This window comes from Argopecten irradians, chromosome 3, assembly GCF_041381155.1.
Source record: "Argopecten irradians isolate NY chromosome 3, Ai_NY, whole genome shotgun sequence".
Taxonomy (NCBI): Eukaryota; Metazoa; Mollusca; class Bivalvia; order Pectinida; family Pectinidae; genus Argopecten; species Argopecten irradians.
In genome coordinates, this window is record NC_091136.1 from 57,525,292 (window position 1) to 57,543,001 (window position 17,710).

Below are 17,710 nucleotides of genomic sequence, written 5' to 3' on the forward strand. Positions count from 1 at the left end.
TCTGACAATTAGAAAAATAAGCAAAATTGACTCCCAAAGTTTAATTTTGAATCACAACCATACAATGATGCTATTGATACCATACAAATATGCTATCCAATACATAGGTTCAGAGACAAAGTAATTTATATGAAAATAGTAGCCTAATTGACCTTTTGACCTCGCATCTATTGCCGTCTAAGGCCCCGGGGGTCAGCCCTATCATTTGTACAATTTCAAATCCCAACCCTATAAGGATGCTACCATTGCATTATAAGTGCTCTTCCATTCTTAGTTGCAGAGAAGAAGTCGTTTATATGGAAATAGCTAAATTGACCCCTTTTGACCCCACCCTTCAGGCCCCCAGGGAGTCAGCCCCATCATTTGCAAAATTTTGAATCCAAACCCTATTAGGATGTAACCATTGCATTATGAGCGAGAAAAAGTCATTTATATGGAAATTGACCACTTTTGACCCCGCCCCTCAGGCCCCCGGGGGGTCAGCCCTATCATTTGCACAATTTTGAATCCCCACCCTGTAAGGATACTACCATTGTATTATGGGTGCTATACCGTGCTTAGTTTCAGAGAAGAAGTCGTTTATATGGAAATAGCCAAATTGGCCACTTTTGACCCCGCCCCTCAGGCCCCCTGGGGGGTCAGCCCCATCATTTGCACAATTTTGAATCCCCACCCTATAAAGATGCTACCATTGCATTATGGGTGCTATACCATGCTTAGTTTCAGAGAAGAAGTCGTTTATATGGAAATAGCCAAATTGGCCCCTTTTGACCCCGCCCCTCAGGCCCCCGGGGGGTCAGCCCCATCATTTGTACAATTTTGTATCCCCACCCTGTAAGGATGCTACCATTGCATTATGGGTGCTATCCCATGCTTGGTTTCAGAGAAGAAGTCGTTTATATGGAAATAGCCAAATTGACCCCTTTTGACCCCGCCCCTCAGGCCCCCCGGGGGTCAGCCACATCATTTGTACAATTTTGAATCCCCACCCTATAAAGATACTACCATTGCATTATGAGTGCTATCTCATGCTTAGTTTCAGAGAAGAAGTCGTTTATATGGAAATAGCCAAATTGACCCCATTTGACCCCGCCCCTCAGGCCCCCGGGGGGTCAGCCCCATCATTTGTACAATTTTGAATCCCCACCCTATAAGGATGCTACCATTGCATTATGGGTGCTATACCATGCTTGGTTTCAGAGAAGAAGTCGTTTATATGAAAATAGCCAAATTGACCCCTTTTGACCCCGCCCCTCAGGCCCCCCGGGGGGTCAGCCACATCATTTGTACAATTTTGAATCCCCACCCTATAAAGATGCTACCATTGCATTATGAGTGCTATCTCATGCTTAGTTTCAGAGAAGAAGTCGTTTATATGGAAATAGCCAAATTGACCCCATTTGACCCCGCCCCTCAGGCCCCCGGGGGGTCAGCCCCATCATTTGTACAATTTTGAATCCCCACCCTATAAGGATGCTACCATTGCATTATGGGTGCTATACCATGCTTGGTTTCAGAGAAGAAGTCGTTTATATGAAAAGAGCCAAATTGACCCCTTTTGACCCCGCCCCTCAGGCCCCCGGGGGGTCAGCCACATCATTTGTACAATTTTGAATCCCCACCCTATAAAGATGCTACCATTGCATTATGAGTGCTATCTCATGCTTAGTTTCAGAGAAGAAGTCGTTTATATGGAAATAGCCAAATTGACCCCATTTGACCCCGCCCCTCAGGCCCCCGGGGTGTCAGCCCCATCATTTGTACAATTTTGAATCCCCACCCTATAAGGATGCTACCATTGCATTATGGGTGCTATCCCATGCTTGGTTTCAGAGAAGAAGTCGTTTATATGGAAATAGCCAAATTGACCCCTTTTGGCCCAGCCCCTCAGGCCCCTGAGGGGTCAGCCCCATCATTTGTACAATTTTCAGTTAGTAGCCCATAAGGATGCTACCAGTCAAATTTTGTTGAAATCCGACCAGCGGTTATGGAGAAGAAGTCGATTGTTGACGGACGGACGGACGGACGGACGACGGACGACGGACGACGGACGACGGACGACGGACGACGGACGCCGGACGCCACGGTATGGCATAAGCTCACCTTGGTCCTTCGGACCAGGTGAGCTAATAAAAAAACTAGGATTTTAAGTTCAAAAATGGTGATTTTTCAACAAATTTTTCATATTTGGCTTGATGCAGCAAAAAAGTTTCCAAACAGCAAACTATTAATATTTTGTAAGGTAATTTGCGTATTTATTAATTTTCTGTTAGCAACGCCACTAGCTATAGATGTGTATAAGGATCATATGTAATGATATCGGAAGAGGGTATGTAAAGTATCTCCTGTGTGTGTGGGGCGCGGGGGGTTACAAAATATTTTTGCCCCTTTTTGACCTTTGCCCCCCCCACCCCCATTTCGTTTCATCTTCTTTGATTTGACTTGGCCATCTTCCACACGGTGGGAAACTGTTACAAGTACTCATATCAGAATACAGCATTGGTCTTTGTAGAGCCAAAGACATACATATATACACACACATCAACTCCAAAATGCTTTATTGGTACAAAAAAAGGGAGACAATGTGTCTTGTTTAACATTTTTAATATCTGTGTTACAAATTTGTACAGTCTGAATAACTTATATGTTACTGATATGAAAATAAGTGTATATATGATTCATCATGATTTACAATAGAAAACCAATCCCGATTCAGATTACAGTATATAGTGAATGTTCTTACAAAATATATGTACAATATGCTATTTACAAACATAAAACTATCATCTATAGACGTGTAAATCAAAAACCTATCTCATCTATATATCTGTAATCTAACGAGAAAATATAATCATTGCACTATTTCTCTATTTTTTTCCATAAAATAACAAATTTCTTTCCTACGATCACCTGACTTTTGGCAGCAGAAGCTATTACGTGCAGTGGATACCAACAGGTACAGACTTCTAGTATATAACAGATGTACAACAATCAATGTGTCCTACACTGACAAATAATCACAAATGGTACTATAGTTGAATATTTTTCCTGGCAAGGAGCTGGGGGACTTCCTGACACAGACACTTAATTTTATGTGCAGTTACTCTAAAAATACTTTCTGTACTTGATTTGATGCGTCATGCTTAAATAACAACTCTGACATAATCTTATCTATGACATACATAAATTTAGTTCTAATTGTTCTGTTTACCAAAATGTGATAAAATAGATGTCAAATAAATTAACTACTTATTATCCTAATTTTTTCTTTTTGGCACAAAAATAAATGTTAAATTAAGAGATTATAAATCTGCTTTATCTAATTAATATCATTATTTCTTAATTTCATAAGGATATGAAAATTTTGTTTGTTTGTAAACTGTGAATCCATGCAACCAAGAAAAATTTGGCCAATCAGAAAGTGAAGTTTATTAGGAAAAACAAAGAAAAATTTGGCCAATCAGAAAGTGAAGTTTATTAGGAAAAACAAAGAAAAATTTGGCCAATCAGAAAGTGAAGTTTATTAGGAAAAACAAAGAAAAATTTGGCCAATCAGAAAGTGAAGTTTATTAGGAAAAAAAAGAAAAATTAATTATTAACAGTGTTACATATAGGTGTACTTCTTTTACACTGCCAAATTGATGTAAGATATCGATTAAAAGTGCTGTAACGTGGAAATCTGCAGTATCTATTGATTTAAGAAGATTTTGAGCCCAGATTTTACATTAGTAAAATGATCCAATAATAGTACAGAATGAATACAACAATAACGAAATATGATTGAGGATAGAGATACACTCAGCTTCATAAGCACTAAAACAATATGCAAAAACAGTAGTGTCTTTGATGTGAACAAGATGGACGGCACACCAAAATGAAAGGGTTTTTTTCCCTAAAAAATATCTCAATATACATTAATTGAGTGATTTCTCAGTTAATAATTGACCAGCAGTCTGGCTGCCTTGTCAAATACATGTATACTGGTTCCCATAGCAACACAAAGAAGTATGTGAAAGGTAACTTTTAAAACCACCCAAACAAATCAAATTCTAAATCAGACATAATTTGACATAACCTAGGTTTATATTGGACTACAAGAGGCTACATCAAAATACATCCACATTCAAACATTTCAGAATAAACTGTTCATGTCAACTCTTAACAAGGCAGTAGATGATATTTATCATAGCACCGTCATTTAGAAAATAACCAACAACCATCAGACAGTGTGACACAGACCAAACAGCATCTAACACCAAAAAATCTATACAAATTATCGCTTATTCCATACATTTATCCTAATAAACATGGCCAACACTTACTGCATATTGTAGGTTTCAATTATATCAAAATTCAATTTTGTCTGGGATGATTCCAATAATACACAAGGAAATAGAAGTTTTAAACAATGTTATACCTACTACAGAAATGATATGTTTTCTTATAGAATTAATTCACAACCAAAGGGAGAGACTTTTTTTGTCAGAACAAACCATTTAGACATTGATTTAGCCATTGGTACAGGCCATAGCTACAAAACAACAATATAACATATAAAAATAAATGTTCTGTGGAGAGACTTTTAATTGAATAACTTTATAACAGAGAGATGTCCCACTTAATGCTAACCTCAGAACCATTGTTATATATATCAAAGTATTGTCTCTCTCAAAAACGAAAGGAAGTTAGGGTTTGGTATTCAGATGGAAGCATTCTTCTCTCCCAAGTTTATAAAAGTTAGTGTTGGTATTAGCTAGGACTATAGCCAAGATTTCTCAATACATGTGTGTTGATTCCTGACAATATGAAGTAAATGATAAGATCAAATATTATTAGAACTAAATACAAATCAAATTGGAATATCAAATGACAGATCTGCATTATTGAAACTTCAGTAGTAAATAAACATTTGACAGAAATGTCTATATGTACAGATGCCATGAGGAGTTACTCTAACACATCAGCACTATGTTCAACACTAACTAAAATGTGTATGTGATATGTTAATATAAAATGTCTGATAATAATGTAACCAACAATAAGAAAATACAATGGATGGAATGCATGAAAAACAAGTCTGATAAATGGACGTACAATACAACACGGTCCTGCTCCAGTGACCAGGCTGACACAGCCTTCCACTAAAACGTGTATTTTGATCCTATTCCATATCACCAACAGTGTCACAGGAACAGCACTGAAAACATGCACTAGTAAAAAATGGAAGACATCAATATCATGTAAAACAATTTAGAAAGGAAATGATATACTAATTTAAACAACCTCTAAGTCTTATTTCAATCTTAAATTTAATCCTAGAATACCAAAGTTCTTTATATATATACATGTATAGTGTAGTCCTTCACATATCTGTAGTCTACACAATATACAATCTTTATGATATACAAAGGCTACACTAGGAAAACTTGTATTTACTTCCGGATATCCTGTATCCTAGACAATCTTTTGGACGTCCTGTATCCTACATAAACTCTGATAACTATACTCTTTCCTAGACATCCTCAAGATATCCTTTATCCTACACAACCAGATAATATCATGTAGTTATACTATACAACCACTGATATTATATCCTATATCCTAATTATATAAACATCCTTCAGGATAACCTGTAACCTAGACAACCTTCAGAATAACCTGTAACCTAGACAACCTTCAGGATAACCTGTAACATAGACAACCTTCAAGATAACCTGTAACCTAGACAACCTTCAGGATAACCTGTAACCTAGACAACCTTCAGAATAACCTGTATCCCAGACAACCTTCAGTATAACCTGTAGCCTAGACAACCTTCAGAATAACCTGTATCCTAGTTAATCTTCAGGATAACCTGCATCCCAGTCAACCTTTGGGATAACCTTTAACCTAGACAACCTCCAGTATAACCTGCAACCTAGACAACCTTCAGGATAACCTGTAACCTAGACAACCTTCAGGATAACCTGCAACCTAGACAACCTTCAAGATAGCCTGTAACCTAGACAACCATCAGGATAACCTGTAACCTAGACAACCTTCAGAATAACTTGTAACCTAGACAACCTTCAAGATAACCTGTAACCTAGACAACCATCAGGATAACCTGTATCCCAGACAACCTTCAGTATATCCTGTAACCTAGACAACCTTCAGGATAACCTGTATCCCAGATAACCTTCAGTATAACCTGTAACCTAAACAAACATCAGGATAACCTGTATCCCAGACAACCTTCAGTATAACCTGCAACCTAGACAACCTTCAAGATAACCTGTATCCCAGACAACCTTCAGTATAACCTGTAACCTAGACAACCTTCAGGATAACCTGTAGCCTAGACAACCTTCAGTATAACCTGTAACCTAGACAACATTCAGGATAACCTGTAGCCTAGACAACCATCAGGATAACCCTATCCCAGACAACCTTCAGTATAACCTGTTGCCTACATAACCTTTAGGATAACCTGTAGACATATTTATTGATATTCTGCATCCAAGGTAACTTTGGGGATAGCCTGTATCATTGAAAACCATAAAGAAATCCTGTATTTTATGATATCTTGTATCTATACAATGAATAAACACTGATATATCTTGTTTCCAATTGTAAACCTGCAAAGGTGAATACATAAACTCTTGCACTTGGGTGTATAACCTGTATGTGTTTGGTATACTTGGATTATATATAGTTGGTACCTATATTTACCATGTTCCAGCTCTAAGCAATGTTAAAGTTTAGCCCTGTCTAACCACAAAATCACTACTGTTGTTGTGGAGCTTTGCAGCAGTAACACAAATGTGTATAGTTATAACTCCATTCCATAAGTATACTAGGTATATATCCTGCTGAAGTAATCCTGATATTCTGGCTATACTGTGACAGTACCTTTAGACAGCTCAAGGCATCGTAAATATTAACTGATGATCAACTAATGCACAACTAACTTAGAACATTAGAGACTGATGTTAATCCCTGCCTCTGTGTTTGTAGACAGAAAGTGAGCATGGTCTGTCAAATATGTTGAATGGGATGAATCACCTATCTGTGGTCAGCCAGTGAGCAGGTACCCACTGAGGTTCTACCTCTATACGGTTTATTTCTTTGAGTAGTTCCTCGTATGCAAGGTCCATATCTGAATTTACGAGGATAAAGTCCACCAGATGTCCGTACTTATCTTCCATCTCACGAGCTCGGTCAACTGTATCCTTAAGATCCTCATCCTGCAAAAAGAGAAGGAGTAACACATACCATCATCATTACAGAGTAAGCTGCATGTGAGTTACTTCCTCTTCCCTTTGTAGCATACCATCATTACAGAGTAAGCTGCATGTGAGTTACTTCCCTTTGTAGCATACCATCATTACAGAGTAAGCTGCATGTGAGTTACTTCCCTTTATGACATACCATCATCATTACAGAGTAAGCTGCATGTGAGTTACTTCCCTTTATGACATACCATCATCGTTACAGGGTAAACTACATCCGAGTTTCATCCCTTTGTGGCATACCATCATAATTTCATGAAGCTACATTTGGGGTTACATCCTTTTGTTAACTACATGTGAGTTACTTCCCTTTGTGACATAACGTCATCATTACAGAGTAAGCTACACGTGAGTTACTTCCCTTCGTGGCATACCATCATCATTACAGGGTAAGTAAGCTAAACTGAGTTACTTCCCTTTACAGCAAGGGTAAGCTATATTTGAGTTATTTCCCTGTGACATATCATCATCATTACAGGGTATACATAAGCTACATGTGAGTTACTTCCCTTTGTGACATATTTGAGTAACTTCCCTTGGTGACATATCATTATTAGAGTGCAAGATACATGTGAGTTACTTCCCTTTGTAGCATACCATCATTACAGGGTAATCTACATGTGAGTTACTTCCCTTTGTGACATACCATCATAGGTAAGCTCATTTGGAGATGCTTCCCTTTGTAACATACCTGTAACACCTCAGTCACATATTCCAACAATTATCAAAGAAATAATCATAATTGTCTTGTTTATTCAAAATTAACAGAATATTTTAAATCATTAATATTTTAAACAATGAAGTGTAATTTCAAATAGTGAATATTTTAAAGAAATTGGGTTTTTTTCATGAAGTTAATCAGAGTTGTGTTCCCTTACAGTGATTTTGGTCTGTCCCAATCGTTGTTGAATCTGTCTCAATTTCTCCATGTTTTGGGGATACACCAAAATTACATACGGCTTCAGGTCAGATGTATATAGCTCTCGCAATGTCTGCAACATCAAATAAAAATACTTAGTGAATTATCAAAAAAATGAATTACCTTTGACTAAAACTGAGGAAGACTATATTGCAAAATATGATAACAGATTTTTAGAAGATCGAGATGAAAACCATATATATGTATGCTTAATTTCTTACATATATTCTAGCCATATAAAACTTACAGAATTCAAAAGTAACTAGAAAACAGAATATCCCCACCGAATTGACTCTATGCAGCCATGGCTCACAAACTCCTTTAAATCTACACAGCCATAACATCCAGTGTCCCCTACAGTCTTTGTAAAACAATGTTCAATGAAATTAGATCAGCTATTGTAGTCTCAGGGAACATTCAAACATCAATTGCATATTTACATACTATCCACCACTACCATGTGCAATTTTAAAACAACAATAATGCTTTTCAAAGAACAACTATTTGGTTTCGGCATCTGAGACATGCAGTGATAAACAAAAACCTGCAGGCTGTTGTGTGAGAAACCTGTACAAAAGATGGATTACCTCTGCATGTAAGTTGAGGATACAGATCTTGCCCTGGTTGATGACCTGGCGAACTGCACCAAATGTTGTACCATACAAGGCCTTCTGAAACTCTCCTTGCTCTATAAACTTCCGCCCAATGATGTCAGCCTCAAAAATAGCACGAGGTACGAAATGGTAGTCTTTGCCGTCCACTTCATGGTCTTCCTGGGGCCGACTGGTATCTGTAGTAGGATTTATACACAATCACTGTACATGTTTGGTATCTTTTCAAATTTAGCCGTTTGAATTCCATACAGCTTGGCAATAGTTTTATAAGCTTTTAAGATTTCAAAATAACAATAATGTTTACCTCAACAAAAAGTGTTTTATTTTTCATGGTTTGTTCAGAAATTATAAAAAGAAAATCAAGGACTTTTTAAGGACTTTTCAAGGCCTTTTTTGTCATTTTCAAGGCCCCATTGAAATCAAATTTAGATTCAATCAATACAAAAATAGTATAATATGTTGGCTTCAACTTCTGGAATAATTGTTGAATTGGTTATTAACCATCACTGATGATTATGAATGAAGAAACAGTTCATTAAATGAAGGTCTGGGATGTGTCTATATCAGAACGGGAGCACAGTCCAAAGTCTGCAATTAAAAATATGGATTTCAGGTCGATTCACCCTGAATTTTGAATGTGGGATCAAATGTCATTTTAGAACAAATGTATTTTTTAAGAACTTTTCAAGGCTGTTGGTGAAATTTAAGGACTTTTCAAGGCCAAACACTTAATTTAAGGACTTTCAATGCCAACACATAAATTCAAGGACTTTTCAAGGTCTGTAACCACCATGTTTTATACAGTCAAGCCTGTCTATAACGACCACTGAAGGGGTGACAGAAAAACGGTCACTTTAGACAGGTTGCCTTTATAGACAGGTTGGGGCTTTCGTGCCAATCAAGGAGCCAGTAAATAAAACTGAATTATATTAATGCAAAACAGACCTGCAATTGGATATTTATATATTAATTGCCATGCATTATTTAAGAAATTATATTTGTTTTTCAACTATGAACATAATCATTCCCTAATTACTGACTTCACATGGCCTGGATTTATCTGTGCAAGATTATTTTCAGACAAAGTATGCGTGTAATATTTTTACAGCACAATCTCGCTGGCAAGTCGTATGTAATGTTGCTGTGTAACCAGTTTTGACGGATTAATCTTGGAACATGAAATATCGATTTGGAGGCGTTTTCTCACAGTATATAACTTCAAAACTATTAAAATCACAATGCAGGTACACAAATTAACTTTCAGTAGCATTTCTACCAAGTAATGTGACCGTATTTTATTGATAAACACATCGAGTTACATCGGGCGAATATCCGACTGACTCAAATCGTAAAGAAATCTAACATAAATTTATAGGACTAATTTGAAATAGGTTAAGTACAGGCCATTTCTTAGTAATAAAACAATGTTAAATATCAACAATAAATAACGGAACACATTAAATAAATTGGCATGCTTTATTTTGCCTACCGTATCATCCGAGTTGTGGCTTCAAAATTACGCTTTACGAGTGATCTTTTCGTGCACATGGCGTTTGCGACCAAACATAATTTCAGTCTTTGATAGGCATAAACGGTCGTTAAAACTTCCATCCTCAAGTCGGCAACCATATTTGTACTTTAAATGTTACGACCGCTAGGTTATAAACCATGCAGTCCTGTATAAACAATTCATAGCTTGGGCTTCAGTAATAGGCTGCCAATTGCTTACTACGGAAGTTAATTACTGGGAGTAGGTCAAAGGGACGCTACTACACACACACTATACTCGTTACTCGAAAAGTTGATCTCGGCGACCGGTCGCCAGACAACTTTGACGGGGCTAAAATGACCGGTCGTTAGCCACATTAGACAGGTGGTCGTTATGCACAGTGCCATTATACAGTAAAAACGCAAAGGGAATCTAAAAACCAGTCGTTATATACAGGCGGTCGTTAGAGCAGGTTTGACTGTAGTTAGTAAGTGTTGATAATGTCACTTTCTGATGATTAGTTACTTTGAAGTACTTGTTTGTCCGGTACATAAACTGATTGATAATGTCTACACGAAGTAATGCTTACGAGGCACTGCAGCTGCAAATCTGTCTAAGTCAGCTTCCATGAGCCTCTGTCGAAGTTCGTGGCGACCTACATTGGGAGGACCTATCAGAACTATTGGACGTTTCTTGTTGGGTTGTGGAAAATACTGAACAACCTCCTCATAGGTGAGAATCTCCTCTGAATCTGTAACATATCAATGGTTTATCAATCTAAGTGATGTCCATCTGTAATATGTCAAACTAAATCTTTAACATATCAATGGTTTATCAATCTTTGTGATGTCCATCTGTTATATGTCAAGCTAAATCTGTAAATTATCAATAGTTTATCAATCTTTGTGATGTCCATCTGTTATAAGTCAAACTAAATCTGTAACTTATCAATAGTTTATCAATATTTGTGATGTCCATCTACTATATGTCAAACTAAATCTGTAAATTATCAATAGTTTATCAATATTTGTGATGTCCATCTACTATATGTCAAACTAAATCTGTAAATTATCAATAGTTTATCAATATTTGTGATGTCCATCTACTATATGTCAAACTAAATCTGTAAATTATCAATAGTTTATCAATATTTGTGATGTCCATCTACTATATGTCAAACTAAATCTGTAAATTATCAATAGTTTATCAATCTTTGTGATGTCCATCTACTATATGTCAAACTAAATCTGTAAATTATCAATAGTTTATCAATATTTGTGATGTCCATCTGTTATATGTCAAACTAAGTCTGTAACATATCAATGGTTTATCAATCTTAGTGATGTCCATCTGTAATATGTCAAACTAAATCTGTAAATTATCAATAGTTTATCAATCTTTGTGATGTCCATCTACTATATGTCAAACTAAATCTGTAAATTATCAATAGTTTATCAATCTTAGTGATGTCCATCTGTAATATGTCAAACTATATCTGTAACATATCAATGGTTTATCAATCTTTGTGATGTCCATCTACTATATGTCAAACTAAATCTGTAAATTATCAATGGTTTATCAATATTTGTGATGTCCATCTACTATATGTCAAACTAAATCTGTAAATTATCAATAGTTTATCAATATTTGTGATGTCCATCTACTATATGTCAAACTAAATCTGTAAATTATCAATAGTTTATCAATATTTGTGATGTCCATCTACTATATGTCAAACTAAATCTGTAAATTATCAATAGTTTATCAATCTTTGTGATGTCCATCTACTATATGTCAAACTAAATCTGTAAATTATCAATAGTTTATCAATATTTGTGATGTCCATCTACTATATGTCAAACTTAAAACTTTAACATATCAATAGTTTTATCACCAAATAAATGACATGCCAACAGTTTATATCTGTGGTTAGAGTATATACACTGGACCCAGTGCTCTGGTTATTTTAGCATGTTGACTTACCTTCACTTTCTCGATATAATGACTTTTTCTTTTTCTTTTTATCTTTCTTTCCACAGGAACATGATCTGCTCTTCTTTTGATTTTCTTTATTTTCTCCAGCTAAAGTTTTCCTGTTGGCTTCAACTCTGAGATTAGAACAAAATTTATTTTTTCAAAGTTCTGCAAAAGAATTTTATCAAAAATAAACTTTAGGGATAAGATCTTGCAGCTCTCTTTGCTTTCAATTGGTTAATTTGCTATCAATTTGGTTATATGCAATTAAATGAATTTGTTCAAAAAGGAAATATTAAAACTCTATTCTCTGAAGTTTTTTTTCTCTAACCTGCACTCCCTGATGTAAAGCTGGTGTCCGCTTACTGTTGTCTGAAGTGACGGGACTGTATGAGGCCGGCCAGTCACTCATTGTTTACTGAAGTGACGGGACGGTATTAGGCCGGCCAGTCACTTATTGTTTACTGAAGTGACGGGATGGTATGAGGCCGGCCAGTCACTTATTGTTTACTGAAGTGACGGGATGGTATGAGACAGGCCTTTGACTTACTGTTGATTGATATGTGGGGACAGTATGAGGCCGGCCAGTGACTTACTGTTTCTGATATGTGGGGACAGTATGAGGCCGGCCAGTGACTTACTGTTGTCTGAAATGATTGGGACAGTATGAGGCCGGCCAGTGACTTACTGTTGTCTGAAGTGATGGGACAGTATGAGGCCGGCCAGTGACTTACTGTTGTCTGAAGTGATGGGACAGTATGAGGCCGGCCAGTGACTTACTGTTGTCTGAAGTGATGGGACAGTATGAGGCGAGCCAGTGACTTACTGTTGTCTGAAGTGATGGGACAGTATGAGGCGAGCCAGTGACTTACTGTTGTCTGAAGTGATGGGACAGTATGAGGCCGGCCAGTGACTTACTGTTGTCTGAAATGATTGGGACAGTATGAGGCCGGCCAGTGACTTACTGTTGTCTGAAGTGACGGAACAGTATGAGGCCGACCAGTGACTTACTGTTGTCTGAAGTGATGGGACAGTATGAGGCGAGCCAGTGACTTACTGTTGTCTGAAGTGATGGGACAGTATGAGGCGAGCCAGTGACTTACTGTTGTCTGAAGTGATGGGACAGTATGAGGCGAGCCAGTGACTTACTGTTGTCTGAAGTGATGGGACAGTATGAGGCCGGCCAGTGACTTACTGTTGTCTGAAGTGATGGGACAGTATGAGGCCGAGCCAGTGACTTACTGTTGTCTGAAGTGATGGGACAGTATGAGGCGAGCCAGTGACTTACTGTTGTCTGAAGTGATGGGACAGTATGAGGCCGGCCAGTGACTTACTGTTGTCTGAAATGATTGGGACAGTATGAGGCCGGCCAGTGACTTACTGTTGTCTGAAGTGATGGGACAGTATGAGGCCGACCAGTGACTTACTGTTGTCTGAAGTGATGGGACAGTATGAGGCCGGCCAGTGACTTACTGTTGTCTGAAGTGACGGGACGGTATGAGGCAGGCCAGTGACTTACTGTTGTCTGAAATGTGGGGACAGTATGAGGCCGGCCAGTGACTTACTGTTGTCTGAAGTGATGGGACAGTATGAGGCCGGCCAGTGACTTACTGTTGTCTGAAGTGATGGGACGGTATGAGGCGAGCCAGTGACTTACTGTTGTCTGAAGTGACGGGACGGTATGAGGCCGGCCAGTGACTTACTGTTGTCTGAAGTGATGGGACAGTATGAGGCCGGCCAGCGACTTACTGTTGTCTGAAGTGATGGGACAGTATGAGGCCGGCCAGTGACTTACTGTTGTCTGAAGTGATGGGACAGTATGAGGCCGGCCAGTGACTTACTGTTGTCTGAAGTGATGGGACAGTATGAGGCCGGCCAGTGACTTACTGTTGTCTGAAGTGATGGGACAGTATGAGGCCGACCAGTGACTTACTGTTGTCTGAAGTGATGGGACGGTATGAGGCCGGCCAGTGACTTACTGTTGTCTGAAGTGATGGGACAGTATGAGGCGAGCCAGTGACTTACTGTTGTCTGAAGTGATGGGACAGTATGAGGCCGGCCAGTGACTTACTGTTGTCTGAAGTGATGGGACAGTATGAGGCTAGCCAGTGACTTACTGTTGTCTGAAGTGATGGGACAGTATGAGGCCGGCCAGTGACTTACTGTTGTCTGAAGTGACGGGATGGTATGAGGCTAGCCAGTGACTTACTGTTGTCTGAAGTGACGGGATGGTATGAGGCCGGCCAGTGACTTACTGTTGTCTGAAGTGACGGAACAGTATGAGGCGAGCCAGTGACTTACTGTTGTCTGAAGTGATGGGACGGTATGAGGCGAGCCAGTGACTTACTGTTGTCTGAAGTGATGGGACAGTATGAGGCGAGCCAGTGACTTACTGTTGTCTGAAGTGATGGGACAGTATGAGGCGAGCCAGTGACTTACTGTTGTCTGAAGTGATGGGACAGTATGAGGCGAGCCAGTGACTTACTGTTGTCTGAAGTGATGGGACAGTATGAGGCGAGCCAGTGACTTACTGTTGTCTGAAGTGATGGGACAGTATGAGGCGAGCCAGTGACTTACTGTTGTCTGAAGTGATGGGACAGTATGAGGCGAGCCAGTGACTTACTGTTGTCTGAAGTGATGGGACAGTATGAGGCGAGCCAGTGACTTACTGTTGTCTGAAGTGATGGGACAGTATGAGGCCGGCCAGTGACTTACTGTTGTCTGAAGTGATGGGACAGTATGAGGCCGGCCAGTGACTTACTGTTGTCTGAAGTGATGGGACAGTATGAGGCCGGCCAGTGACTTACTGTTGTCTGAAGTGATGGGACAGTATGAGGCGAGCCAGTGACTTACTGTTGTCTGAAGTGATGGGACAGTATGAGGCGAGCCAGTGACTTACTGTTGTCTGAAGTGATGGGACAGTATGAGGCCGGCCAGTGACTTACTGTTGTCTGAAGTGATTGGGACAGTATGAGGCCTAGCCAGTGACTTACTGTTGTCTGAAGTGATGGGACAGTATGAGGCCGGCCAGTGACTTACTGTTGTCTGAAGTGATGGGACAGTATGAGGCGAGCCAGTGACTTACTGTTGTCTGAAGTGATGGGACAGTATGAGGCGAGCCAGTGACTTACTGTTGTCTGAAGTGATGGGACAGTATGAGGCGAGCCAGTGACTTACTGTTGTCTGAAGTGATGGGACAGTATGAGGCCGAGCCAGTGACTTACTGTTGTCTGAAGTGATGGGACAGTATGAGGCCGGCCAGTGACTTACTGTTGTCTGAAGTGATGGGACAGTATGAGGCCGGCCAGTGACTTACTGTTGTCTGAAGTGATGGGACAGTATGAGGCTAGCCAGTGACTTACTGTTGTCTGAAGTGATGGGACAGTATGAGGCTAGCCAGTGACTTACTGTTGTCTGAAGTGATGGGACAGTATGAGGCGAGCCAGTGACTTACTGTTGTCTGAAGTGATGGGACAGTATGAGGCTAGCCAGTGACTTACTGTTGTCTGAAGTGATGGGACAGTATGAGGCCGGCCAGTGACTTACTGTTGTCTGAAGTAACAGTATGAGGCGAGCCAGTGACTTACTGTTGTCTGAAGTAACAGTATGAGGCGAGCCAGTGACTTACTGTTGTCTGAAGTAACAGTATGAGGCGAGCCAGTGACTTACTGTTGTCTGAAGTGACGGGACAGTATGAGGCTAGCCAGTGACTTACTGTTGTCTGAAGTGATGGGACAGTATGAGGCTAGCCAGTGACTTACTGTTGTCTGAAGTAACAGTATGAGGCTAGCCAGTGACTTACTGTTGTCTGAAGTGATGGGACAGTATGAGGCGAGCCAGTGACTTACTGTTGTCTGAAGTGATGGGACAGTATGAGGCTAGCCAGTGACTTACTGTTGTCTGAAGTGATGGGACAGTATGAGGCCGACCAGTGACTTACTGTTGTCTGAAGTGATGGGACAGTATGAGGCCGGCCAGTGACTTACTGTTGTCTGAAGTGACGGGACGGTATGAGGCCGGCCAGCGACTTACTGTTGTCTGAAGTGACGGAACAGTATGAGGCCGACCAGTGACTTACTGTTGTCTGAAGTGATGGGACGGTATGATTCCAGCCAGTGACATACTGTTGTCTGAAGTGACGGGACGGTATGAGGCCGGCCAGTGACTTACTGTTGTCTGAAGTGACGGAACGGTATCAGGCTGGCAAGGGACTTACTGTTGTCTGAAGTGACGGGACGGTATGAGGCCGGCAAGTGACTGATGCTCCTCTTCTCCTTCACGGTATGCCTGCCACCAGTTGGGGTCCTCCTGGTTGATCACATGGAGAATATCACCCTTCATAAAGGAGATTCCAAGCTCTCTACACGGAATCAGGATATCATCTTCAGGATCATAGTTGGACAGGGCCTTCACATGCATCTGTACCAACAAATAATAACCATGTTGTTGTCACACATTAGCTGCATAGAGTCTTACATGCATAGCTTTTAGGTTCTATTGTCTTTAAAAGTCATCCTAACATAATAAGTAACACCATGATATATTCACATCACATTATTATCAGTGGTGTACTGTAAATAAAGAAGATTTTACTGATTTAAGAATAAAAAAATTACTAACAAATTCCATAACCAAACTATAACAAGGTAAGAGTTGTTTAAGAACAAAAAAGCTACAAACTACATAGACACATTGGACCACTTCAAATTCTCAAAATTCTACATTTTCTCCTTCAAATTAATTAACTTATCATTAATTAACTTATCATATCTCACCACTTGAACATTTGAGGATGTTTTGACATAATTGGAAGAAGAAGAAGGAATGATCATGAATGTGATTGTGCCCGTCATGTCAGCCTGAAAAACATAAGAAACAAGTATTTTCAACATCTTACTGAGAACATAAAGAAATGGTGTTTGAGGAATTTCTATTTTCAAATTAATATTAACCATTGCAAATTGTGATTGTAGTTATTCAATATTTTCATTTAAGGATTAAAGTCTCTTTCTGGTGGTTCTATCAAAGGATAAAGTTGAGTAGGGTATCGATATTTGGAATGGACCGCAAATTTACAGTCTGAACTATTATTTTCATAGCTCAAAATTGACCCTATTCAGTGTTTATTGTATTTATTCCTAAAGTTTAATTATATCGCTTGGCTCCAGCAGGCATTTGGAACAGCCACTCAAAATTCACGACAATTTATTATCAATGAACATACAAATAAAAAGATTCCGTCTGATGAAGCATATATCTGATTATCTGGGTTTGTCCCCGATATGAAAATTGTTTTATTTATCTTACCATTTTCTTATGTTAAACACCCAATAGTGTAAAACAGCTTGATTTTAATTTTTTGCTTTGTATGATTAGGCACGCTTGCACGATTCATAATGTGGCAGAATATTTAACGTAGTTGTGACGCGGCGTCCAATTCAAA

General features: G+C 39.1%; 1 protein-coding gene across 2 annotated transcripts in view; it reads right to left on the bottom strand.

The window, feature by feature from the left end:
- Positions 1–2,587: 2,587 nt before the first annotated feature.
- Positions 2,588–17,710, bottom strand: part of LOC138319203 (protein PALS1-like) — a 38,053-nt gene continuing 22,930 nt past the window's right edge. For both annotated transcript variants that reach the window (XM_069262185.1, XM_069262186.1), the window contains 7 exons: positions 17,043–17,126; positions 16,484–16,686; positions 12,277–12,401; positions 10,883–11,044; positions 8,778–8,980; positions 8,150–8,263; positions 2,588–7,226 (listed from right to left, as the gene is read on the bottom strand). In XM_069262185.1, coding sequence (XP_069118286.1) covers positions 7,041–7,226; positions 8,150–8,263; positions 8,778–8,980; positions 10,883–11,044; positions 12,277–12,401; positions 16,484–16,686; positions 17,043–17,126 — 1,077 coding nt within the window. In that variant the 3' untranslated portion in view covers positions 2,588–7,040. The remainder of the gene's footprint in view (positions 7,227–8,149; positions 8,264–8,777; positions 8,981–10,882; positions 11,045–12,276; positions 12,402–16,483; positions 16,687–17,042; positions 17,127–17,710) is intronic.